At 41.1% G+C, this 25,184-nt stretch overlaps 1 protein-coding gene across 2 annotated transcripts in view; it reads left to right on the top strand.

The window, feature by feature from the left end:
- The window catches only part of PARP14 (poly(ADP-ribose) polymerase family member 14), a 51,945-nt gene that overhangs the window by 4,819 nt on the left and 21,942 nt on the right, over nucleotides 1–25,184 (top strand). For both annotated transcript variants that reach the window (XM_030801745.1, XM_030801746.1), the window contains exons 3-8: nucleotides 1,769–1,802; nucleotides 6,891–7,133; nucleotides 10,161–10,397; nucleotides 14,092–16,337; nucleotides 20,837–21,073; nucleotides 21,622–21,843. In XM_030801745.1, the coding sequence (XP_030657605.1) occupies nucleotides 1,769–1,802; nucleotides 6,891–7,133; nucleotides 10,161–10,397; nucleotides 14,092–16,337; nucleotides 20,837–21,073; nucleotides 21,622–21,843 (3,219 nt within the window). The remainder of the gene's footprint in view (nucleotides 1–1,768; nucleotides 1,803–6,890; nucleotides 7,134–10,160; nucleotides 10,398–14,091; nucleotides 16,338–20,836; nucleotides 21,074–21,621; nucleotides 21,844–25,184) is intronic.

A 25,184-nucleotide genomic window follows, 5' to 3' on the forward strand; every position in this document is an offset into this window, starting at 1 on the left:
GTAAACTTTAGGCATGAATAAAAGGGATTTAGGTCTCCCAAGGTGTGTGAGACGGGAATCACTATGAAGAAAATATAGTGGAAAGAAAAGTATGAAGCAAACTGCAGTGAGAAAAGCAGATTACAAATGTAGGGGGAGTGAGGGCAGTGGTAGGGTAGGGTAGTATAGGATAAAGTAGGAGGGGGTACTTTTTTTTTCTTTTTTTGAGACGGAGTCTCGCTCTGTCACCCAGGCTGGAGTACAGTGGTATGATCTCGGCTCACTGCAACCTCTGCCTCCTGGATTCAAGCGATTCTTCTGCCTTAGCCTCCTGAGTAACTGTGACTACAGGCATACACCACTATGCCCAGATAATTTTTGTATTTTTAGTAGAGACGGGGTTTCACCATATTGGCCAGGCTGGTATCAAACTCCTGACCTCGTGATCCGCCCGCCTAGGCCTCCCAAAGTGCTGGGATTACAGGCGTGAGCCACCGCACCCGGCTGGGGGTACTTTTTATGTGATTTTAGACACATTTGGAAAAGTCAAGATTTGGGGGTTATAATAATGGTGGTTTTGGATGTAAAATTTGGGGTCTGTGTATCCAGAGTTCTTTATAACCTGTAAGCTGTTATATTTGTTTTATTTTCTATGTCATTTTGAGGAGACAGCAATCCATACTACCTGTATTAAGTATTACCCCAATTGTAAAATGGAATAGTAACAATAATGATGCAACAACAGATTGTAGGATTATTGTGAGGGTTAAACAAGATGATCTGTATAAAGCACATGGCACAGTTCTTGTTATATATAATAAACACTCAGTAAATGTTTTATTTTTATATGTTTTATTTATTTCTTTTTTAGAGGCAGGGTCTCACTCTGTTGCCCAGGCTGGAGTGCAGTGGCATGATCATGGCTCACTGCCTCCTTGATCTCCTGGGCTTAGGTGATCCTCCTACCTCACCCTCCCTAGTGGCTGGGACTGTAGGCACATGCCACCACACCTGGCTAATTTTTTGTATTTTTTGTAGAGTCAGGGTTTTACCATGTTGCCTAGGCTGCTCTTGAACTGCTGGGCTCATGTGATCCACTTGCCTTGGCCTCCCAAAGTGCTGGGATTACAGGTGTGAGCCACCACACCTGGCCTTAATTTAATTTTTATCTTTTTTAGAGACAGTACCTTCATCTGTATCCCAGGCTGGAGTGCAGTGGCACCATCATAGCTCACTGTAACCTTGAACTCCTGGGCTCAAGTGATCCTTCTGCCTCAGCCTCCCAAGTAGCTGGGACTACAGGCATGCATCACTATGCCTGGCTAATTTTTTTTCCTAATTTTTTTTTTTTTAGAGATGGGGGGGGGGGTCTCACTATGTTCCCCAGGCTGGCCTTGAACTCCTGGCCTCAAGCGATCCTCCCACATTGGCCTCCAAAAATGCTGAAATTATAGGTGTGAGCCACCAAGTCCAGCCTCAATAAATATTCAACAAGGGAAAAATTATGAGCTAAGATGTTTCTCTCACGTAGGATGTACCTCATATTCCCAAACACTTGGTGTTAATTGAGGTTTCTGTTATTTGTGTCTCATCTTCATTGGTGATTTTTGTGACTTGCAAGTGAATATGCCACTATGTATGGCCCCAGATGTATTCAAGAGCACCCTTATCAGACCTTTTCATTATTGTTTCTATTTACCCTCCATCTCCAGGCTGGTCCCAGGGACATTTTCTTATGTAAATAAATTGTTAATCATGTATTAATGCTACTTTATTGTTTGCGTTTCAGGAATCCAAGACTAAAGAAGATGTTAAAGAACCAGGTAAAATCTCATTTGAGATGACTCTGACATTCACCAAGCAGTTTTGCACTTATTAAAGGCAGCACTTGAGGGAGTCAGCCCTCTCTTCTTGACTTCCACAATGCAGGGTGTGCTCTGCTGGGAGCTGCCTTGGACTGCATCATCTTCATATTCTGAGCCAGCTGTGCAGAGGGTGGCTTTTAGGGCTCAGGTCATAATGATTGGAACTGCTGTGTCTGGGGACTGGGAGACACCTTGCAATAGAGGGGAGGGCAAAGAAGTGCCAGAGAGCTGGTGATGAGCTGATCTTTACTTTCCACTTGTGCTGAGCCAGCCATAGAGAAGCAAGGACACGATATGTCCAAGGGAGTCGCATGTGGCTTAGTCGATGAGCACTGCTTCCTGACCACTGGGTGTGAGGGTGCTGTGCTCTGAAGCCAAAACAAGAAGTTGTGACTCCTCTGTGAACACAGGCTTTTGAGCATTGGTGCAGGATTGGATTGGAGGAGTGCAGTCCTCCAGAAGACAGCAGCTCTTCTGATCTCATCTGCTCTAGGAAACAGCCAGCGACCAATTAGCTGTTGTGGACTCCAATGTTCAACTAGCGTCTGGGCATTGAGCTGTCATGCCGCTTGACATTTACTAAAGGAACAACTAGTTTTCATAGCTAAGCATGCTATTATAAAGGGTAGGAAGTGAACTACGCTGAATGAACTGAGCCAGAGAGATAAAGTGATACATATACCTAAACCTTAAGGAAAATGAACAATGTATAATCATTGTCCTCTAATATTGAAATTATCTTGAGAACATGTAGTTTTCTGCAACTTTCTCTTTTGGAAAATGGCACTAGAGTGAGAGCTGCCTTTATTTGGCAAAAAAATTGGATAGGGATACATGGCTTATTTTTATCTAATATGGATGTCCTGTTAAAACTGTAGAATTTAGTATGCATGGCTTTCTTAGGCAGCTCAGGAGTTTTATGAAATGGAATTTTTTTTGTCTCTTTAGAGTAATTCCTGCTTTCCACTCCTCACTTGTGGAACTGGCTCCCCCAGCTCCCAGGGTTTGTTGTTGGGATCTCCTAAATCCTTATCTTTTTCTTGGAAGATGCCAAAGTGCTGTACTCTCAAGCTCAACCTCAGACTAGGAAGTGGTTTTATATGTGCATATTTATTCTTGCTCTATGGCCCTAGATCTAAAATTTAATCACATCTCTGTTTCTTATGACTTCATAGATTTTTACCTTAACTCTGTCTTAACTGACATGTTAGCACTGTTTTAAATTTACTTAAAACTCCCAAATATATTCCCAGCGACAACCCCAGTCCCCTTCCACCAATAGACTTTTCATTGTCCTGGGGATTTTAGGCCCATTTTCTAAACTGTTTTTACCTGACCTGGACTCTAAGGATAGTAGTCAGCTAGGAAGTTGGGTGGTCTACACCAGATACTTAAGTTGGCTCCTTTAAGGGAAGCAGAGGTTCTTTGCTGAATGGTTACTCCACACTGATCCCTGACAATGGCCCTAAGGCTAGGACTCTTGAAATTCACTGGAATGGGGTAGACAGTTTCAGAACTGAGCAAAGTGTGGGTGGAGAGTAGGTACTGACTGGATTCTGTTTCTCAGGGATGGGGGAAGCAGAAGACACTGCACCATGAATGCACTAGGCATGCCCGAAACCTCATGCAAAAAGTTTAAAACTGAGGCATCTGCAGGAGCTGACAGGGCAGGGAAAGGCACACACACCAATATCAGGTGAAGTCAGCAATGAGCTAGTGTCCTGTTCCAGGATAAGCCTAGTTGGGCTGGGTCTGAAAGGCGGAAACCAGCACTTGGAAGGTCCTGGAGAAGAGACAAGGGCAAGAGCAGAGAAATACTGCTTACCTGTGGTCAGAAATTCTGGTGTTTTCAAATCCATATCCCCAGCCTGGACTCCTCTCTCAATTCCAGAACTTCTATCTGACCTTCCTGTTGGGAAGTATATTAGAGCCAACATGCCCGAAGCCACATGTGTCATCTTTCTCCCCAAGCAAGGGCCATTTCTGGCTTCCTCATTTCTCTTGAAGTACACAGTCAGTCTGCTCGTCACCTACTAGACATTTCACGCATCACTCCTTTCACATCTGCTGATCATAGAGACTTTTTTTTTTTTTTTGGAGAGAGAGTTTCACTCTGTTGCTCAGGCTGTCTTGGCTCACTGCAGCTTCGACCTCCCTGGCTCAAGCAATCCTCCCACAGCAGCCTTCTAAGTAGCAGGGGCTATTATAACATGCACTACCATGCCCAGCCAATTTGTAACATTTTTTGTGGAGACATGGTCTCACTATGTTACCCAGGCTGGTCTTGAACTCCTGGCCCCAAGTGACCCTCCTGCCTTGGCCTCCCAGAGTGCTGAGATTACAGGCACGAGCCACTGCAACCAGCCTCGTTTTCTTTTCAAGTTTTCCTTATCCATCCTCTTACCACAGGCCCTTCCTTTTTACCTCACAAATTCAGCATGGCAGGAGCTCCCTGCCTGCTCTGTCTGTGTCTGCCACCCTTCTCCTTAAACCTGACCAGCCCTTTGCACTATTGCTAAATAGCCTGCCATCCTTTTCATGGAAACCTTCCATGACTCACCCTTACCACAAGCTGGGAGATAAAGTCCAGACCACCTTCTGGATCTAGTCTGCTTTTCTGGCCTCATTTTCTTCATTCTGCACAAATGTGCTCCTTTTGAGCCACATCAGTCAAATCACTGTTTTCTAAATTGTCTGATGCAGTTGCAGCACTCTGCCTGTGCTTCTGTTGCTCACAATTCCCTCTATCCCACTTTTCTCTACCCAATTCCACATACCCTTCAAGACCTGCTGAACTTCCTCCTCTCAAGTCTTTCCATGCCAGCCCAGCCCTTTTATCTCTTTCTGGGACTCTTGGCCTGATTGTTAATGCTCTTTTTTGGTCAATTAAGCCTTTCTTGTGGTGAAGCGTCTAATATTGATGGGATGATAAAACTATATTGCTGGAAAGATTCTTTCAGTCCAGTTCACTTAGTCCTATACCCTCATTTTATGATTAAGAGACATGCCCAAGCTCACATGGCTAAAGAGTGGCAGCAGGGATTAAACACATGTAGCCTCCTCCCTAGCCCAGCAGTCATTGTGATTTGTCATACCTGTCTCACTTAGTGCTCATTTATGTAGTTGCTTTATGCTTAAGCTATTTTTTTTTTAAATTTAGCATGAGTATGTGTGAATGGCATGACAGCCAGCACACAAGAGAGTGGTCTAACTGTTGTAGCAAACAACCTCCCAAATCAGTAACCGAATACAACACAAGTTTGTTTGTTTGTTTATTTATTTATTTTTCTGAGACGGAATCGCCCACGCTGGAGTGCAGTGGTACAATCTCGGCTCACTGCAACCTCCACCTCCCAGCTTCAAGCGATTCTCCTGCCTCAGCCTCCTGAGTAGCTGGGATTAGAGGTGTGTGTCACCACGCTTGGCTAATTTTTGTATTTTTGGTAGAGACAGGGTTTCACCACGTTGGCCAGGCTAGTCTTGAACTCCTGACCTCAAGTGATCCGCCTGCCTCATTCTCCCAAAGTGCTGGGATTACAGGTGTGAGCCACTGTGCCTGGTCACAACACAAGTTTATTTCTCCTTCACATCACAGTTCAGTGTAGTTGGCAGCTGTGGTGGTGGCAGGAGTGTCAGTCACTTCATGTGGTCATTCAGGGACCCAGACTCCTTCCACCCTTTGACACCATTATCTTTAAATGTGGTTTCCAAGATCACTGCAAGGGAGAATGGGGTTTCATATTAAGGAGATTTATATTGGCCAGGCCTGAAGGTGGAATTCACTTCCACCCATATTCCATTAACTGCAGGGACACTACTGTTGAAACTGAACTGCAGGAAACTTGAGAAATATTGTCCAGGAAGTAAGCAAAATGGATTTGATGCACACAGAGCATTTTATGCAGCCACTGCGAACATTTACACATGTCATTTTTCTCATATACCTCCATTAGAAAATCTGTAAATTTCTTATCTAATTTTTTAAATATTCTTACCTCTCCTTACATCCAGGGTCTTGAACATGATAAGAGTCCCCACTGAATAATTGTCCACAGAATGCCTAAAGATCAGATCGTACCCACCATGCTTCAGTGGACAAGCATACAGTGAGACTGACCTTGTATGTATGTGTAACTCATTTTTACGGTCAACAGTGGAGAGGAATGAGTCCACTGGGTGATTGCCATTCAGCGGGCTTTGTATGCAGCAGCCCTTGGCCATTTCACTTTCTGTGTGTATTCCTTAATCATTTGCTATAGGGATCCTTTTTTCTCTTCAGTGATGGGAACTTAACTATTTTTCAGAGTATAATGTGTTAGGTGATACCCATGTTTGGGCATCATCAGATAGTCTTGCTTTCCTCCAGTGACCCAAGCAGTAAATCCCCAATTCAGCAAACATTTACTGAGCCTCAATTATATACCATATGCCAGCAATACAAGGATGAATAAACATGTGTCTTGCTTTTGAGAAGCTTTGTTGAATAATTTTAGTCTGGTGCTGTGCTAGAAATAGATATCAAGTGCTAGGAAGGATAAGGCAGTTTCCTCAAAAAGGCCAGGCAGAAAAGGGTATAATAAAATTAAACTTCAATTATGTATAATTTTAATATAAAATTCACATATAAAAATAGTCCTATAATGTAAATTGTTCTATAAATGACTACTTAGCTAAGTAATGTGAATATTTTTTCTTATCACTAATAATTTTGGACAAATTTTTAAAATTCATTTCCACAGAGGTTAATATATGTACCCACCAGCAATAAATGAAAATCTTTTTATCCCTGTAATGCCTATAATCTTGAAAATACAGACCTATTTTGTCAAAATGAAAATTTAAAAATACGAACTTTAATAATAGGCAATTACATGTTACATGTTGTTTTTATTTAAATAAAGCAAAAAGCCATCCAAGGTCTGTTATTCTGTGAGTTAGCCAAGAGATTGGCAAGGAAAGAGGGCAGTGCCTTGTGATAACTTACTTTGCTAAGACCATGGTAGATAAGTATAACATCTTGTACCTCTTTTGTCTTCCTAAAATCAGATGTGTCAGAAGAATTGGATACAAAACTCCCTCTTGATGGTGGATCAGACAAAATGGAAGATATCCCAGAGGAATGTGAAAATATTTCCTCTTTGGTGGCATTTGAAAACCTCAAGGCAAATGTGGCTGACATAATGCTAACCTTGTTAGTGGAGAACATAAGTGGCCTGTCTAATGAGGACTTTCAAGTGGAAGTAATAAGAGAGTTTGATGTTGCTGTTGTTACCTTTCAAAAGCATGTAGGTAAGATGAAGTGACACTTCCTCTACCTGTCTTCTTTGCACCACATCATGGGACTTGAGATACCTCTTAGTGGGACATCTCTGAAAGTTTGACTCTTTCTAGTAACTACTAAGAGAGGTTTCCAAGTTAATATAGATTTTTTTTTTATTTTGAAAGAGAAGCATATTCATATTGAAACCAAATTCTGGTATTTTTAGTAGAATTAACTTTATTGCAGGAGTACCCAAGTGTGTGTGTGTGACTGAGAGAGAGACAGAGAGACAGGCAGAGAGAGTAAGAGAGTGCGTGAACACAGCAAAATAGACATCTAAAGTCCAAGTGATTCCAAGTAAAGGAGTCGGCTTTTTCACAAGTGTTATCTCACTGGGTGAAGTAAATATTTGTATTACCAAACTGGACGTCATAGAAGGTAATGATAACACACTCTCATAGAATGCTTACTATAAGCCAGGTGCTATGCCAACCTCTTTACATGTATTAATTTATTTGTCCTTTCCAAAACCTTACGAGATTATTATTATTGATCCCCATGTTACAGTTGGGGAGACAAAACACAAAGGTGCGAATGCATGGACAAATTGGGTTTGAACCCAGGCAGCCTATCTCTACACTTGTCTTCTTACCACTTTACCAGATATTTCCTTAGCACTTTCATGGTCATTCACATATGTAGGTATGAGTAAGTGCGTGTGATGCAGAAAATGAGTGCTCTTTAAGGTAATTGTCAGGAATCTGTAGACAATCTCTGAGATTGGGAAGAGAGCTGTCACCACCCAAAACAAGTACATTTTCCAATTCCAAGCCTTCACTATTCCATGGCCATGGCAGTCGAGTGGTTAAGAGTACAGGTCATGGAGTCATAATTCCAGCTCTGCCATGTAACTATTTATATGATGTTGGCCAAGTTATTATCCTCCCTATGCCTCACTTTCCTCATCTATAAAATGGCACAATAATACCTACCTAATATAGTTTTTGTAAAGATTGAATGAGATAATGTTTGAAAAGTACTTAACATAAGACCAGGCGTAGTGGCTCATGCCTGTAATTCCAGCACTTTGGGAGGCCAAGGCGGATGGATTGCCTGAGTCCAGGAGTTTGAGAGCAGCCTGGGCAACATGGTGAAACTCCATCTCTACAAAAAAATACAAAAATTAGCCAGGCATGGTGGCGCACACTCGTCCTCCCAGCTACTCAGGAGGCTGAGGTGGGAGGATCACTTGAGCTTGGGAGGCAGAGATTGCAGTGAGCCAAGATCATGCCACTGCACTCCAGCCTGGGTGACAGAGTGAGACCACATGTCTGAAAAAAAAAAAAAAAAGAAAAGTACTTAACAACTTAATGTAGTACCTGAGACATAGTAATGACTCATAGGGAGCTATTCTTATTTCAAATTTATTACTGTTTCTTACAAAGGAAAAACTAAATGGACTTGCTTTTGTTCATCGATCAGAATCTTGAATGCTTACTATGTGCCAGGCACTGGTCTAGGTGCTGTGGGCACAGAGATGAATAACCAGGTTCCTGCCCTTGAGAAACTCATAGCCTGGGGGCAGGGAGGAAGCCCATATGTAAACAAATAAAGAAGGTCCAAGAGAAGAAGCTGTCTCTAAGCTGTGAACAAAAAGCTGTGGGAAATGGGAGGAAAGGGACCAAAACAAGGTGGCTTGGTCTTGCTTCTGTGAAGTTTATATTCCAGTAGTACCACTTGATATAATGTCCAGAATATATTCCATCTGCTTGACATAGCTCTTTCCCTATCCATCTGGTAAACCCGTCTTCATTGTTCAAAACCCAGATCAGAGCCACTTACTCTGGGAATCATTGTCTGATTCCCAGTATTAGTCTTCCCACCTCATTTGATCCCACAATAGGCAATTTATTTGCTCTCAAGACTTGCTCCCGCATGGATGATGCACTGGTAAAGATTTGTTATATTTATTTCTGTATCCTCAGATCCTAGCACAGTGCCTGGCACATCGTGGGCCCACCATCAATACTTATTATTTTAAGATAGAGTCTTGCTCTGTTGCCCAGGCTGGAATGCAATGCAGTGGCGTGATCTCAGCTCACTACAACCTCTGCCTCCCAGGTTCAAGTGATTCTCCTGCCTCAACTTCCTGAGTAGCTGGGACTACAGGCGCGCACAACCATGCCTGGCTAATTTTCGTATTTTTAGTAGAGACGGAGTTTCACTATGTTGGCCAGGCTTTTCTCGAACTCCTGATCTCAGGTGATCTGCCTGCCTTGGCTTCCCAGAGTGCTTAGATTACAGGCATGAGCCACCATTTTTTTTTTTTTTTTTTTTTTTTTTTTTTTTTTTTTTTGAGCATCGGCCACTCCCCCCCCCCCCCCCCCCCCCCCCCCCCCCCCCCCCCCCCATGTTAGATTCACAGCCATCGAGCCCACCACACCCGGCCAATACTTATTATTAAAGAGACAATTGAGTTGAGTCCTGAAAGATGAATAGGATCAAGATAAAAACTGGAGAAGAGCACTCCAAATGCAGGAAATTGTATACACAAAGACCCTTTCAAGGAGAAGGGGGTTTACAAAAATAATGACTAGTTTTTGTGGCAACATGGAAAATAAAATGAATGGCAGGGAATAACCAAAGGTGATGCTTGGAAATTAGTTTCGAGTCACATCGCCAAAGGCATTGTACACCTGGCTGAGGAGTGTCAACACTCATACCTGCAGGTAATGGGGAGCCACTGAAGGGCTTGAGAAAGGGGTGAAATGAGATTTGTAGGGAAAGCCCTCAGGAGGGTTGGTGAGGGCTGGGGCAGGAAGTGGGGACACAGCTCAGTGGCAACAATCCAAGTAAGACCTTCGTGTGTGTGTCACTCAGCGACTGGGAGTTTTAGGTATGTAAATTCTCATGTAGGTATTAAAATCTTGTGTCTAAAAATGGAGTGCTTAGCCCTTCCTTTTTTCTCAATTAGTAGCCAGACATTTTCTTCTATACAACATAAAGATACAATAAAAATTTACTGATTTTCTTTCTTTTTTTTTTTTGGTTTGTAGATACTATAAGATTTGTTGATGATTGTATCAACCACCATTCAATTAAACAACTTCAGCTCTCTCCAAGACTTCTGGAAGTGACAAACACAATCAGGGTTGAAAACCTGCCACCTGGTGCTGATGACTACAGTTTAAAACTTTTCTTTGAAAATCCCTATAATGGAGGGGGAAGAGTTGCCAATGTTGAATATTTTCCTGAAGAGAGTTCAGCTCTGATTGAATTTTTTGACAGAAAAGGTAATATTTATTAACCTGTCATACTTGGCATAATCCAGGCCATTTTTAGCAGAGCTTAACAGTTATAAGTTTAGTTCTGATGTGTTTTGTTTATTTATGTATTTCTTTGGGAATTGAATAAATAATGCTGTTCATCTGGGATATGATGCTTAATAAGGCCAGTGATTCAGACTTTAGAGAAGCAACATCAAGTTTTTGAAAGATATAAGGAGGTTCTTTCATGAGTCTCTACCTATGATGGGCTGAAAAATATATTCTTGGGATCTTTGAAATAATATATTAAAAAGGAGATGATCTGTGTTTTAGCCACACGCTTGATAGAAGCTCTCAAATTAATTACAACAAGGTTAGGTAAAGAAATACCCAGCAACTCATAGAGTTCCTATAAAGTACCACTACTTCTTTCACCTATTGTATCATCATTCAAAAACGGACAGGAGTGGTTTCACATGACCAGTGCATGCCTGCTGGACTATTGTTTGGAGTGACCCTGTGAAACCCATGTCTAACTGAACCTTAGAGAAACACTTCTGAGTGTTTTGTGACATAGACAGCCAGTTCTCTGAGGCATATGCAAGGTCAGCTTGGAGGTTCCACTTGTGTTCGGAGGTCAAGGCTGAGCAGAAAGAATTAGGGGGCCAGGCTTCTTAGGAAAAGAAGGAAAATTGTGCCTGGGATTAATCAGGGTGGGGCATGACATAGGATAATGTGGTATGCCACCCACTTGAGAGAAATTGTTTCAATGGGGTACTTGAAGGAACCTCCATTTTCCCAACTCAGTTTTCATGCGTTGGGAAAACTGGATGAAAGTATGGTTTGAATTAAAATGGAATGAAAGACCCACTATTCCTTGGGCAAAGGGACAAAGAGGAGCTTCTGTCACATATTCAAATCTCCCTCTGCCTGGTCTTTGGCCCAGGGAGAGAGAGGGGTACATAAAATCCTCTACCCTAGAAATTAACCTCCCATTTTGTGGTGAGAGTTGATAGTTTCAGGGCTTTCAAACATCTTGAGGGCATGGGGCTGTTGGGTTTGTCCTCAGAAGGGCTATTCTGCACATACACAACTAATGTTAAGTACTATTTAATTAAGGTTTATTTTCTGCCAGAGCTATTCGTGTAAACTCTATGAGGCATTCTCAAAGGTTCCCTTTCTCCCTGATCTCTTTGTACCATCTAACTTTTTTGACCACACCTCCTCCTCCAAACTCACTCATTCTCTGTCCTCCACCATCTGTGATTTACTGACTTTCTTTTTTGTTCTCTAGCTTCTCCTTCTTTTTATTTTTTTATTTTCATTTTATTATTTATTTATTTTGAGACAGGGTCTCACTGTCGCTCAGGCTGGAGTGCAGTGGCATGATCATGGCTCACTGCAGCGTCAACCTCCCTGGGCTCAGGTGATCCTTCCACCTCAGCCTCCAGAGTAGCTGGGACTACAGGTGCATGCCACCATACCCAGCTAATATATTGTATTTTTAGTAGAGATGGGGTTTTGCCATGTTTCCCAGGCTGGTCTTGAACTCCTGGGCTCAAGCAATACTCCCTCCTTTGCCTCCTAAAGTGCTGGGATTATAGGCATGAGTCACTGCACCCAGCTTAGCTTCTCCTTCTTTTAATTTTAACTTACATTTGCATAGCTTCGCAGGGTATTACCAAGTGCATTCAGACAGTCTTACGGGCATCTTGATTGTTATAATCCCTGTTTTACACGTGACGAAACTGAAGCACAGAAAGGTCCAATAACTTGCCCAAGATTACACAGCTAGTGAGTGACATAGTCAGGATTTGAACTTGGGTATTCTGGTCCCATAACATATACCCTAACTTCTCTCCTTTTTCCAAATCTCCTGTTCACCTATAACGTTAATTTTTCTTATAGGATATTTTACCATTCACAATGGGTTGCCAATAATGAGGCAGATGGTAGATAGAGCTTGGTTTAAAAGAGAATTTATTGCACAATATTGTGTTTTATGTAGATTTCTTGAGAGGAAAAAATTAGGCATTTTACTCTAAAATTATTTGGTTCAACTTCACAAAATCTGATTTATTTCTTAAGGAAGCGAATTTTCATTGAACACCTATGTCTGTAAGATCTTTTGCTGTTTTTTCTGCTACAGTATCTCACAATCCCATTAATAATCTGTACAGTTAGATAAACTTTGTCCTTACAGGCAAGAAAAGCAGGATGGAGACTTTAAGGCATATTAAGGTGACATCTGCGATGGTTCTTGAGTCAGACAGACCTGAGTTTGATTCCTGGCTTTGGTGCTTACTAGCTTTGTAATCTTGGCCGAGTTACTTTAACCCACCTAAGCCTCTGTGTTCTTATCTGTAAAATGGGGCTCACATTACTGCTTACTTAGAGGAATGCTGTGAGGTTGAAATGAAATAATACCAGCAAAGAGCTTGGTGCCTGATGGTGCTCAGTATGTTGGTAATCATAAATACTGCCCACGCTCAGGGCTGCCACAGGGCCATGTTGGGAAGTTGAAGCTATATGTTTGGGCCTCTGAAGGCCACTGTCTTTCCCTCATGCTTGATACCAGCTCTAGGACCCAATCACACACAAGGTGAAGTTATTTTTCACATCTTTCCACAAAGGTTGCTCTTTTAACCCGAGTTGTTATTGGAGCACATTCTGATTCCCTTTCTGCAGATGCTCTGCCTAATAACTTACACAAAATGAGGAGGGGCTTGGAAGAGAAGAGCATGCGCGTGCACACACATGCAAACACACCCGGTGAAGTGGAAAAGGGAGATTGCAGCAGGGCCAGGAGGAGGTGTGGTTCTTACTGAATCAGTCTGTGGGGCTGGGCTCTCAGAGGACAGTGACAATAACTTGGGTTTGGTAGAGGGGCAAGAGGATGGGCTTTGGGGTTGGACAACCACTGAATCTTAGCTGAGTTATCTGCAGTCTCTGTAACCCTGTCCAAGTTATCTAACCTTTCCTAGCCTAAGTTTTATCATTTGTAAGTAGGATGATAATAATAATGTCTCTACCTCAAATGGTTGTTGTGAGGATGAAATGAATTAAATATATGTAAAGCACTCAGAATAGTGTGTGACACATGCTAAGCTATAATAATTTATTTTTATGCTCCTCCTTTTTGAGGTATTAATGTTAATCTAAGTCAAATTTGAAGCCTAAAATTATAGGACTGTACAAGAAGACCAAATAGCATAATACTAAGGTGAGCTTCACTTTGAGCACCAAAATATTTTTTATACTAGGGCAAACATTATTCTCACGATTGTGACCAAACTCATGTATTTCTTAACATGATGGTGATATATCAGTAATATCAGGAAAACAGTAAACAGAATTTAATTAACAGGATTTCAACATAGATGGATCTTGGCTAGAAAGTAATTATTCCATTCAATAAGGGATACCTGTGCACTGCTGACACATACCAGTTTATATTTGAGCACTTTGAGAGTATGCTGCTTTTTAATATGCTGTAACATCAAAATTCTACCAACATTAGATTTTTTTTTCTCTAAAATGGGAAGATTTTGTTTTGTTTTTCTTTGCAACATATCATCTTGGTCTTACTTTGTTTTCTTTCTTTCCTTTAAGTGTTAGAAAAACATTAGATTTTTTTTCTCTAAAATAGGAAAATTTTGTTTTGTTTTTATTTGCCATATATCATCCTGGGCTTACATTATTTTACTTCTTTCCTTTTAAGTGTTAGACACCATCATGGCCACAAAACTCGACTTCAATAAAATGCCGCTTTCTGTGTTCCCATACTATGCCTCATTGGGCACAGCCTTGTATGGAAAGGAGAAGCCTCTGATCAAGCTTCCAGCACCATTTGAAGAGTCACTAGATCTTCCCTTATGGAAGTTCTTACAGAAAAAGAATCACCTGATTGAGGAGATAAACGATGAAATGAGGCGTTGTCACTGTGAGCTCACGTGGTCCCAACTCAGTGGTAAAGTTACCATCAGACCAGCAGCCACCTTAGTCAATGAAGGAAGACTGAGAATCAAGACCTGGCAGGCAGATACTTCCACAACACTCTCTAGCATCAGGTCTAAATATAAAGTCACCCCAATTAAAGTGGATCCAACAATGTGGGACACCATAAAAAATGATGTGAAAGATGACAGGATTTTGATTGAGTTTGATACACTTAAGGAGATGGTAATCTTAGCAGGGAAATCAGAGGATGTCCAAAGCATTGAGGTACAATTCAAGGAGTTAATAGAAAGCATTACTCAAAAAATTAAAAGGGAAGAGCAAAGTTTGAAGGAAAAAATGGTCATTTCTCCAGGCAAGTATTTTCTTTTGTGTCACAGCAGTCTACTGGACCATTTACGCACGGAGTGCCCAGAGGTAGAGATTTGTTATGATGGAGTCACTCAACACTTGTGCTTGAAAGGACCTAGTGCAGATGTGTATAAAGTAAAGTGTGAAATCCAGGAAAAGGTGTACACCATGGCTCAGAAAAACGTTCAGGTTTCTCCTGAGATTTTTCAGTTTTTGCAACAGGTAAACTGGAAAGAATTCTCTAAGTGTCTTTTCATAGCACAGAAAATTCTCGCACTTTATGAGCTAGAGGGTACAACTGTTCTTTTAACCAGCTGTTCTTCTGAAGCCCTGTTAGAAGCAGAAAAGCAAATGCTCAGTGCCTTAAATTATAAGCGCATTGAAGTTGAGAACAAAGAAGTTCTTCACATCAAGAAATGGAAAGGGCTCACTCACAATTTGCTTAGGAAACAAAATTCCTCCCCAAACACTGTAATCATCAATGAGTTAACTTCAGAAACCACAGCTGAAGTCATCATTACAGGCTGTGTAAAAGAAGTAAATGAAACCTATAAATTGCTTTTCAACTTCATTGAACAAAACATGAAAATAGAGAGACTGGTTGAAGTAAAGCCTTCCTTAGTTATTGACTATTTAAAGACAGAAAAGAAGGTATTCTGGCCAAAGATAAAGAAGGTAAATGTGCAGGTAAATTTCAATCCTGAGAACAAACAAAAAGGCATTTTACTAACTGGCTCAAAGACTGAAGTACTGAAGGCAGTGGACATTGTCAAGCAAGTTTCGGATTCAGTCTGTGTTAAAAGTGTCCATATTGATAAGCCAGGAGCCAAGCAGTTCTTCCAGGATAAAGCACGGTTTTATCAAAGTGAGATCAAACGGTTGTTTGGTTGTTACATTGAACTACAGGAGAATGAAGAAATGAAGGAGGGAGGCAGCCCCGCTGGGCAGAAGTGCTTCTCTCGGACAGTCTTGGCCCCTGGCGTTGTGCTGATTGTACAGCAGGGTGACTTGGCACAGCTTCCTGTCGATGTGGTGGTGAATGCATCTAATGAGGACCTTAAGCATTATGGTGGCCTGGCCGCTGTGCTCTCAAAAGCAGCTGGCCCTGAGCTCCAGGCCGACTGTGACCAGATAGTGAAGAGAGAGGGCAGACTCCTACCGGGCAATGCCACCATCTCCAAGGCAGGAAAGCTGCCCTACCACCACGTGATCCATGCAGTGGGGCCCCGCTGGAGCGGAAATGAGGCCCCGCGGTGTGTGTACCTATTAAGGAGAGCTGTGCAACTAAGTCTCTCTCTAGCTGAAAAATACAAGTACCGATCCATAGCCATCCCAGCTATTAGTTCTGGAGTCTTTGGCTTTCCCTTAGGCCGATGCGCGGAGACCATTGTTTCTGCCATCAAGGAAAACTTCCAATTCAAGAAGGATGGACACTGCTTGAAAGAAATCTACCTTGTGGATGTATCTGAGAAGACAGTTGAGGCCTTTGCAGAAGCTGTGAAAACTGTATTTAAAGCCACCCTGCCAGATACAGCTGCCCCGCCCAGTTTACCACCAGCAGCAGCGGGGCCTGGGAAAACATCATGGGAAAAAGGAAGTCTGGTGTCCCCAGGAGGCCTGCAGATGCTGTTGGTGAAGGAAGGTGTGCAGGATGCTAAGGTGAGTGTCGCCTTTACAGAACACCACCAGGGCACTGTGACTTTAGTCAGTGGCTTAGTCAGTGGCTCTCTCATGGAGGGCTGAAGAAAGATAAGGACCAAGGGGAGAATCAAGGGAGAGAATCCTATGCCTTCCAGCCCTGCCTTGAAACAATTTTCCTTAGATAATTGGGCTTCTTACGAAATCATTTACTAATAGATATCGGCCAATTATTTATGAGAACTAAAATGGTATAGAGGTCAGATTGCTAGATTTCCAGTAGATGTAAAAATCCATAATATCACACATTTAGACAGTTCTCAATACCTTACACCTGCCGTGTTTTGGTAAATCTAAGACTAATTTCCTAATTTACTGACAGCAGATACAGAACAATCAGAGCCTAGAGTATGCAGAGGACAGGAATCTTGTCAATGATGCTGAGCAAGAGTGAGCTTGGGGCCAGAGTCTGAGGGGCCATCAGCACCCAACACCAGTGAGGAAGTGAAAAGTGGACCTGAGGAAGTTACAGGTGCCAGGCAATATGTGGGGACAATTCTTGTAGGCTGCAGGGGCATGGCAGGGGTGTGGGAGAGGCTAATATGTTTATTTTTATTTTTAGTTTTTTGAGGCAGGGTCTCGCTCTGTCACCCAGGCTGGAGTGCAGTGGCACCATCTCGGCTCACTGCAACCTCCACCCCCTGGGTTCAAGTGATTCTCCCACCTCAGCCTCCTGAGTAGCTGGGACGACAGGCACATGCCACCATGCCTGGCTAATTTTTGTATTTTTTTTGGTAGAGATGGAGTTTCACCATGTTGGCTAGGCTGGTCTTGAACTCCTGACCCCAAGTGATCCACCCGCCTCAACCTCCCAAAGTGCTGGGATTACAGGTGTGAGCCACCATATTTAGCAACGCAGGGTCTAACTAATCAGAACAGCAGCCATCTGCTGTTATTCAGTAGGTCTGAAGCCTCCTACTATACCAGGCACTACTTCTTTAATTGGAAGATTTGGGGGAGTCCTGGCAGGGGAGTTGGGGTGGAGATGGTGGGAGCACTGGGGGCAGATGCAGGGCAGCACTTATTTAAAAACCAACAGAAACATTTTTCCTTACTGTCTTAAGTGGCATGGCCATAGTTGTGTCTTCCAGTGGATATTTGCCTCAACCTTCCTCTGCTGGCCTGGAGTGGATGTGCTTGGGGCTGCCAGAGGGACCCTGGGACCCAGAGCTGGGTGAAGGCCCTTCCTGCCACCCAAGAATGTTGCTGGGCTCTTTTTTGCCCCACTTTTTAAAAGGAAGATCAATTAGCACAATATACACAAAAGAAAACAAACATTACAATACAATGAAAGTTTCATCAAGCCTGAATGTTTTGGTCAAAGACCAAGACCAAAGTCCTAAATTATCAGCACTGGGTATTACTTATCTTCATCATCTTTAAACAAAATACAGTTGGATATATGCTTTACATGATATTAAGTGAAATGTAAAAGATTTAATAAACTTGCCAAATGTTTTGCTTTGAATTGTTTTTAAAAAAAGTATATCTAAGCATCCATCCAGTGTCCAATATAATGTGATAAAAGGTGACACAATTGAAACTTTATTAACCTGAATATATTTGCTGTTTTAGCATATTTCTACATCACAACTATCTTGAGAAAAGCTGAAAATTGCTTAACAGTCACACTCAATCACCTTCCTTTTTGTTTAAACAGCTCTGTTGAGATATAATTCACATACCATACCCATTTACAATGTGCAATTCAGTGGTTTTTAGTATATTCATTGAGGTATGCAATAATTACCACAATCTAATTTTAGAACATTCTCATCATTCCAGAAAGAAACCTGTGCCAATTGGCAGTCACTCCCCATGCCATCTACCCACCCCACCTCCCCAGCCCTAGGCAACCACTAATCTACTTTCTGTATCTATAGATTCACTTATTCTGGAAATTTTATATAAATGGAATCATACAATTTGTGGTTGTCTGACTGACTTCTTTCACCTGGCAGAATGTTTTCAAGGCTCATCCATGTTGTACCATGTATCAGAACTTACTTCATTTTTATGGCTGAATAATACTCCATTGTATGGATAGACCACATTTTATTTATCCATTCTTCAGTTGATGAACATTTGGATTGTTTTCACTCTTTGACTTCCATGAGTAATGCTGCTGTGAACATTTGTATACCAGTTTTTGTATGAACATATGTTTTCAGTTCTCTTGGGTACATATCTAGGAGTGGAGTAGCTGGGTCATGTGGTAATTCTGTGTTTGACCATCTGAGGAACTGCTAGATCATTTCCCAAAGCAGCTGCACCATTTTACATTCCTGTCAGCAGCATTGACAGTTCCAGTTTTTCCACCTCCTTGTCAACACTCATTATTATCTTCTTTTTGATTATAGCCATCCTGGTGAGTGTGAAGTCGCATCTCACTGTGGTTTTGATTTGAATTTCCATAATGACTAATGATGTTGAACATCTTTTCATGTGCTTTTTGACAATGTGTGTATCTTCTTAAGAGAAATGTCCATGTGGATCCTTTGCCCACTTTTAATTTGTTAGTTAATTATTTTTAGAGACAGGGTTTTGCTCAGTCACCCAGGCTGGAGTGCAACGGCACGATCATGTCTTGCTGTAACATTGAAATTCTGGCCTCAAGTAATTCTCCCTCCTTGATCTCCTAAAGTGCTGGGATTACAGGTGTAAGCCAAAGTACCTGGCTTATATTTTCTACTTTTCATTTGGGTTGTCTTTTTATTATTAAGAATTTTTTCTATAGTTTGGATATAAGTCCCTTATCAGATATATGATTTGCAAATATTTTATTCTATTCTGTGTGCCATCCTTCTTTTTTGTTTGAGTTGTTACTTTGTTTAAAATATTTTTTTTGTTTTAGTTTAAAGTGCTGGACTGGAAGATTTAAAACCGATTTTTACTTATAATAAGCTTAAGTAATAATTACAAGAACCATAGCTAACATTGGTTGGTTGTTACTATGTGCCAAGCCTTGTGCTTTTTTTTTTTTTTTTTTTTGAGATGGAATCTTGCTGTGTCACCTGGGCTGGAGTGCAGTGGTGCAATCTCAACTCACTGCAACCTCTGCCTCCCGGGTTCAAGTGACTCTCCTGCCTTAGCCTCCTGAGTAGCTGGGACTACAGGTGCCCGCCACAACGCCCAGCTAATTTTTGTATTTTTAGTAGGGATGGGGTGTCTCCTTGTTGGCCAGGCTGATCTCTAACTCCTGACCTCAGGTTATCCACCTGCCTTGGCCTCCCAAAGTGCTGGGATTAGAGGCGTGAACCATCATGTCCAGCTAGCACTGTGCTGTTTTGATATGCATGTTCTCATTCACTGCCATGTGGCAGATTCTAGGATTATTATTATTTTCACTTTACAGATGAGGGAGTGAGACTTAAAGGGGTTAGGTAATTTGCCCACGTCCCCCAGCTAGCAAATGGTAGAGCCAGGATTGGAATTTGTTCAGGCTCTTAACCATTGCACTATTTCAAAATGTTAAAAATAATGTTGTGTCTCATTTTTAAAAATTAAATAAAAACTCTTTGGACCAAGCATCAGTTATGGGAACGAATTTCGTTCCTTGTCCCTTTTGACACCAAATATCAAGACATTCTTTCCCAGCTAGGCATGGTGGCTCATACCTGTAGTCCTAACTACTCGGAATGCTGAGGTGGGAGGATCACTTGAACCCTAGGAGTTTGAGGCTGCAGTGAACTATGATCATGCCACTGCCCTCCAGCCTGGGTGGACAGAGCAAGATCCTCTCTCTTAAAAAAAAAAAAGTCATTCTTTGCTTTCCTTTCACTCCCATAGATGCTTAGCTTCCATGGCTGCAATAACTGCTTTGCATTACTCCTTAGTGACCCAGGCAGGGCAGCTTTGAAAATCACTTGGTTACATTCCCTCTCCTCTGTTCTCTTGACCTCTCTAATCTAGCCCGATTAATCTGCTCACATTCACTGATGAAAAAGCTTCCAGGGCTGCTCCCTTTCCGTCGGGGAGTCCAGATGTCTTGGCACTTGAGGTGGGCCCCCTAGTTTACCCCCAGTGTAACATTTCTAGCCTGGAGTGTACCATTTTGCTGCAGAAGCTCTCTCAGATCAAATTAATCTGTTCACAGCTCACAACCCACCATGCCTATATTCATGCTGCTCTCTGTCTTGCTCTGCCTGCTGAAATTCTTCCCATTTCTCAAACCCCACATTGCCCATGGTGTCTTCACTAGTTACTGAAACAGCTTTCTCTGGACTCCTTCAGTGATGCCATACCATTCATAGATTACTTTTTGACTGCTCTCTTTTTTTCCTAAGTGTCACTTAAATAAGTATTTAGTAACACTTTGTCTTGTGTTGATATTTCAATCACTGAAACCTTAGTCATCTTAGTTGTCTCCCATTGTGCCAAGCCCAGTGCCTCAAATATAGTAATCACTGATGAATGCTTTTTGTTAAAATTTGAAACAAATTTTTGGTTTTGTCTTTAAGACTGATGTTGTTGTCAACTCCGTTCCCTCGGATCTCGTGCTTAGTAGAGGGCCTCTTTCTAAGGCCCTCTTGGAAAAAGCTGGACCAGAGCTCCAGGAGGAATTGGACACAGTTGGACAAGGGGTGGCTGTCAGCGTGGGCACAGTGCTCCAAACCAGCAGCTGGAATCTGGACTGTCGCTATGTGCTTCACGTGGTAGCTCCGGAGTGGAGAAATGGTAGCACATCTTCACTCAAGGTTGGGCCTGGTTTTGAATTCTCCACGAAGTTGGATAGCCCTTTGGGTTCTCCTTTTAGTAGCATATTGATTGGACATAGATTTGGCCTTGTCTGTTTCTCTTCCATAACAATCACTCTTTTGGCAGATTCCATCATGTGGCCATTTCTTTCAGCTGTAGCTGACTTCTCCTAAGGACTAGTTAATACTATAAATGGATTATTGTGCTCAATAATTATTGGAGCTCAAGGAAGGGTTACTGAAGATAATATTATTTCTTGCTTAGTGAAGAAAGCCAGAGGAGGGTGTGAAGAATGGAAGAGAATGAAGGAAAAGAATAGTAGTTGCTTTGCTTCTTTCTTTCATTGTGAATGTGTTTAAGTCTCTTGCATTCTCTTTTCCTTTTCCTTGTCTTCTCCTGTATTTTTCTTTCCCCTTCTGATTGCCCTTCATCATTGTTGAAAGCAAAAAGGAGTATTCATGGTCACGAAGTTGTTAAATTCTTGTCCTTTTTGTTCTAACTCCCATTTCTAGACAAGATGTATAAGAATGTGCTTTGTGCATTTCAGATCATGGAAGACATAATCAGAGAATGTATGGAGATCACTGAGAGCTTGTCCTTAAAATCAATTGCATTTCCAGCAATAGGAACAGGAAACTTGGGATTTCCTAAAACCATATTCGCTGAATTAATCATTTCAGAGGTGTTCAAATTTAGTAGCAAGAATCAGCTGAAAACTTTACAAGAGGTTCACTTTCTGCTGCATCCGAGTGATCATGAAAATATTCAGGTACAGTGCAACTCATTTCTGATTATTTTGGCAACTGAGACTTAATGTTTTTTCAAATGTCTTTTTGGTCTAACAGGATGCTTTTTTCATTCATTTCCCCATATAGGAAAGCAAGGAAGTAGTTTATATGTGTGGTTGTAGTTGTAGCATGACAAATTTTAAGAAAAGTTACAGATGTAGAAAAAATTTAACTTCCTATTCAGGCAAATTTTGAACATATCCAAAAGTAGACATGATAGTATAATGAAATCCCTTGTACCTATCACTGAACTTCAACAGTTATCAACCTATGGCCAATATGTTTCGTCTCTATCTCCATTTATTTCCCTTCCTTGTATATTATTTTGAAGCAAATCCCAGACATATCATTTTATCCATAAACAATTCAACATTTATTTTAAACAATAACAATTCTTTTTTAAAAAGTAACATAACCACAATACTGTATCACACCTAAAATAAATGGACAATAATTCCTTTATTTAACCAATTATCAAATCAATTCTCAAATTTCCGACTATCTCATAAACGTTTTGTTTTTACAGCTTTTTGTTTGAATCAGAATCCAAATAAGGCCCACATATTGCAATGGAGTTGACTATAGGATTTCCCTCTATATGGACATAGAAATTTTAGTACATAGTATAAAGGCACAGTGTGGCCTTATCAATAGGAAGACGTCAGAAGGTGTGGTTAGAATGGATTAGCACATTCCCATGTAACTAGGAGAGTTGGGACCAGAAACACTAGAACCGTCATCAGTCATGAGTTCATGATTCAGCTCACATCAGCTGTGGCAGAGCCATTGGAGTCAGCATTATGGCAGCACAACAGGCATTTAAGCCATTATCCCTGCACTCCAAGTCTTTACTTAATCAAATAAAGTAGATGACATTCAGTGTTTGAAAAGCTCCCATGATACTGCAAAAATTGATCAAACAGATTAAAATCAGCAACCCAAGAGATATCTGTGGATCATTGGACCCTCTGAATTTTTAGGTAACACTTAATTTTTCTGTGATGCTAGATACTATCTATAAGTTCTTTGGAAGCAAATAAATCTAACCCAAATTCTGATCAGGCAGCCAAACCACCTGAGTAAAATATGTGGTCCATTTACTTGTCCTGTATAATTACTTACTCTTCTATGCAACAGAAGCTTTTAAAATAATCTCCCTGTGACTTGCATTGTGCAAGGTGATGTGGATCGTGGAACAGGACGAATAGGAATAGCACATACTTTCCCTCCTATAAATCACAATTACTTTGGAGCTAAGATTTATATACACAAAGTGAACTAAATGAGATGCATGAAGTGCTGTTTTTGAATGAACGGGTGATTGAATACAGCATGAGTCCTGTGACACAGACCTGAACCTTCAAATATCACTCTTTTTCATGCAACCTCAGCATTCATTTTCTTTCCTGAAGACTGAGTATTTTGCAAATACTCTGTAAAAAGGATTAGTCTATACAGATACCTTTAGTACCATTTGAAATTCTCTGTATGTGTCTGTTACACTTTTTAGACTGTTAAAGACAGTTAAACTTCGGTTACATTTGCACAAAAAAATCAGCAAAGCTTATTGAGATGTTTATAGACGGAGACTGTCACAGAGGTTGCAAAGCACCAGTCCTGTGATTTGAACATGGCCTCTAGATGTGCTTTATTTAGATTATTTAAAAAAATTTCAATCAGTTGCTAACATTTAAAAATCAAAAATTTTACATAAAACTCTAGATATTCACTACAACCTAAAACTTCAAAACTTCTGGCGCATTAAACATGGCTTCCTGCTTGGAACAGGAAGTTTTCCATGGCTGAGTGGCAGGTATTCTCTAGTTCTCCATAGTCAAATCAGACCACCTTTACAAATGTGCCTTACCTACCTGGCTCCTGGAGGCCTGTGAGTCTGAGATCTTTGCTCTACCCTCTGTCTGGGTCCTTCTCCCATTATTGCATCTGTCTTTAGCCAAGATGTTACTTATTTTTTTTTTCCAGGAAAATTATCTGTTGCTTGTTTACAAGGAGGACTAAAATGATGATTTTGGAGGGTCACCGACAGGCAAAAAAAAAAAAAAAAAAATGAAATTCACAGGTTTATTAACACAAGAATAACATACGCCAGCTACTTGCTCCAAAAATCATGACTCCCCAGCCCTTCCTCTTTTGGTACAAATAGGAAATTAAAAACGGAAGTGTTTGGGACCTTGTGATGGTCATTCTCTTAACATTGTAGTTTTTACAATTGGCAAGTTATTTGCTTTGACTGACTATTATGGTAATTCATGTTCATTGTAGAAACTTTGAACAATGCAAAATGCATAAATTTTTTAGTTGGATTTTATTGCAGCTTGCTTTTTTTACGTATGTACTTTTAAAAGTGGGATTGGCTGGGAGCGGTGGCTCATGCCTGTAATCCCAGAACCTTGGGAGGCCAAGACAGGCAGATCACCTGAGGTCAGGAGAACAACCTGGCTAACATGGTGAAACCCCGTCTCTACTAAAAATACAAAAATTACCTCCCAAGTAGGCTGAGGCAGGAGAATGACTTCAACCTGGGAGGCGGAGGTTGCAATGAACCAAGATTGCGCCACTACACTCCAGCCTGGGTGACAGAATGAGACTCCATCTCAAATAAATAAATAAAGGATTGTGATTATAAATTATTTTATTTAATATCCTTCCTTTTATTTTCTATTTCATTAAATCTTCTTTGAGGCCGGGCACAGTGGCTCACACCTTTAATCCCTGCACTTTGGGAGGCCAAGGCAGGAGGATCACTTGAGGCCAGAAGTTCAAGACCAGCTTGAGCAATATAGGGAGATACTGTTTCTACAAAAAACAAAAACAAAAACAAAAAAAAAACAACATAGCTGGGTGTGGTGCCATATGCCTATAGTCCCAGCTACTTGGGAGGCTGAGGTGGGAGAATTGCTTAAGCCCAGGAGGTGGAGGCTGCAGTGAACTGTGATCATGCCTCTAGCACTCCAGCCTGGATGACACTCCAGCCTGGGTGACACTCCAGCCTGGGCAACACAGTGAGACCTCGTTTAAAAAATTCTTTGAAAATACGATTTTTAATGGCTAATAAATACTCTAACACATGGATACAGCAACATTTATTTAACGTTTTCCCTGTTGAATTTTTAACTGTTTTTTCTCTGTTATGAATAGCACTGTAGTGAATATCCTTGTATTTATATCTTTGTCCACATCGTTGATATTTTCATTAGACACATTTATAGAAACAGAATCATGTGTTGTTTTCATAACTTTCAAGATCTGCAATGAAATTAAATAATACTGTTTGAGAATGGTTATCTCCCAAACATGTATA

Source organism: Nomascus leucogenys, chromosome 21 (genome assembly GCF_006542625.1).
Source record: "Nomascus leucogenys isolate Asia chromosome 21, Asia_NLE_v1, whole genome shotgun sequence".
Lineage (NCBI taxonomy): Eukaryota > Metazoa > Chordata > Mammalia > Primates > Hylobatidae > Nomascus > Nomascus leucogenys.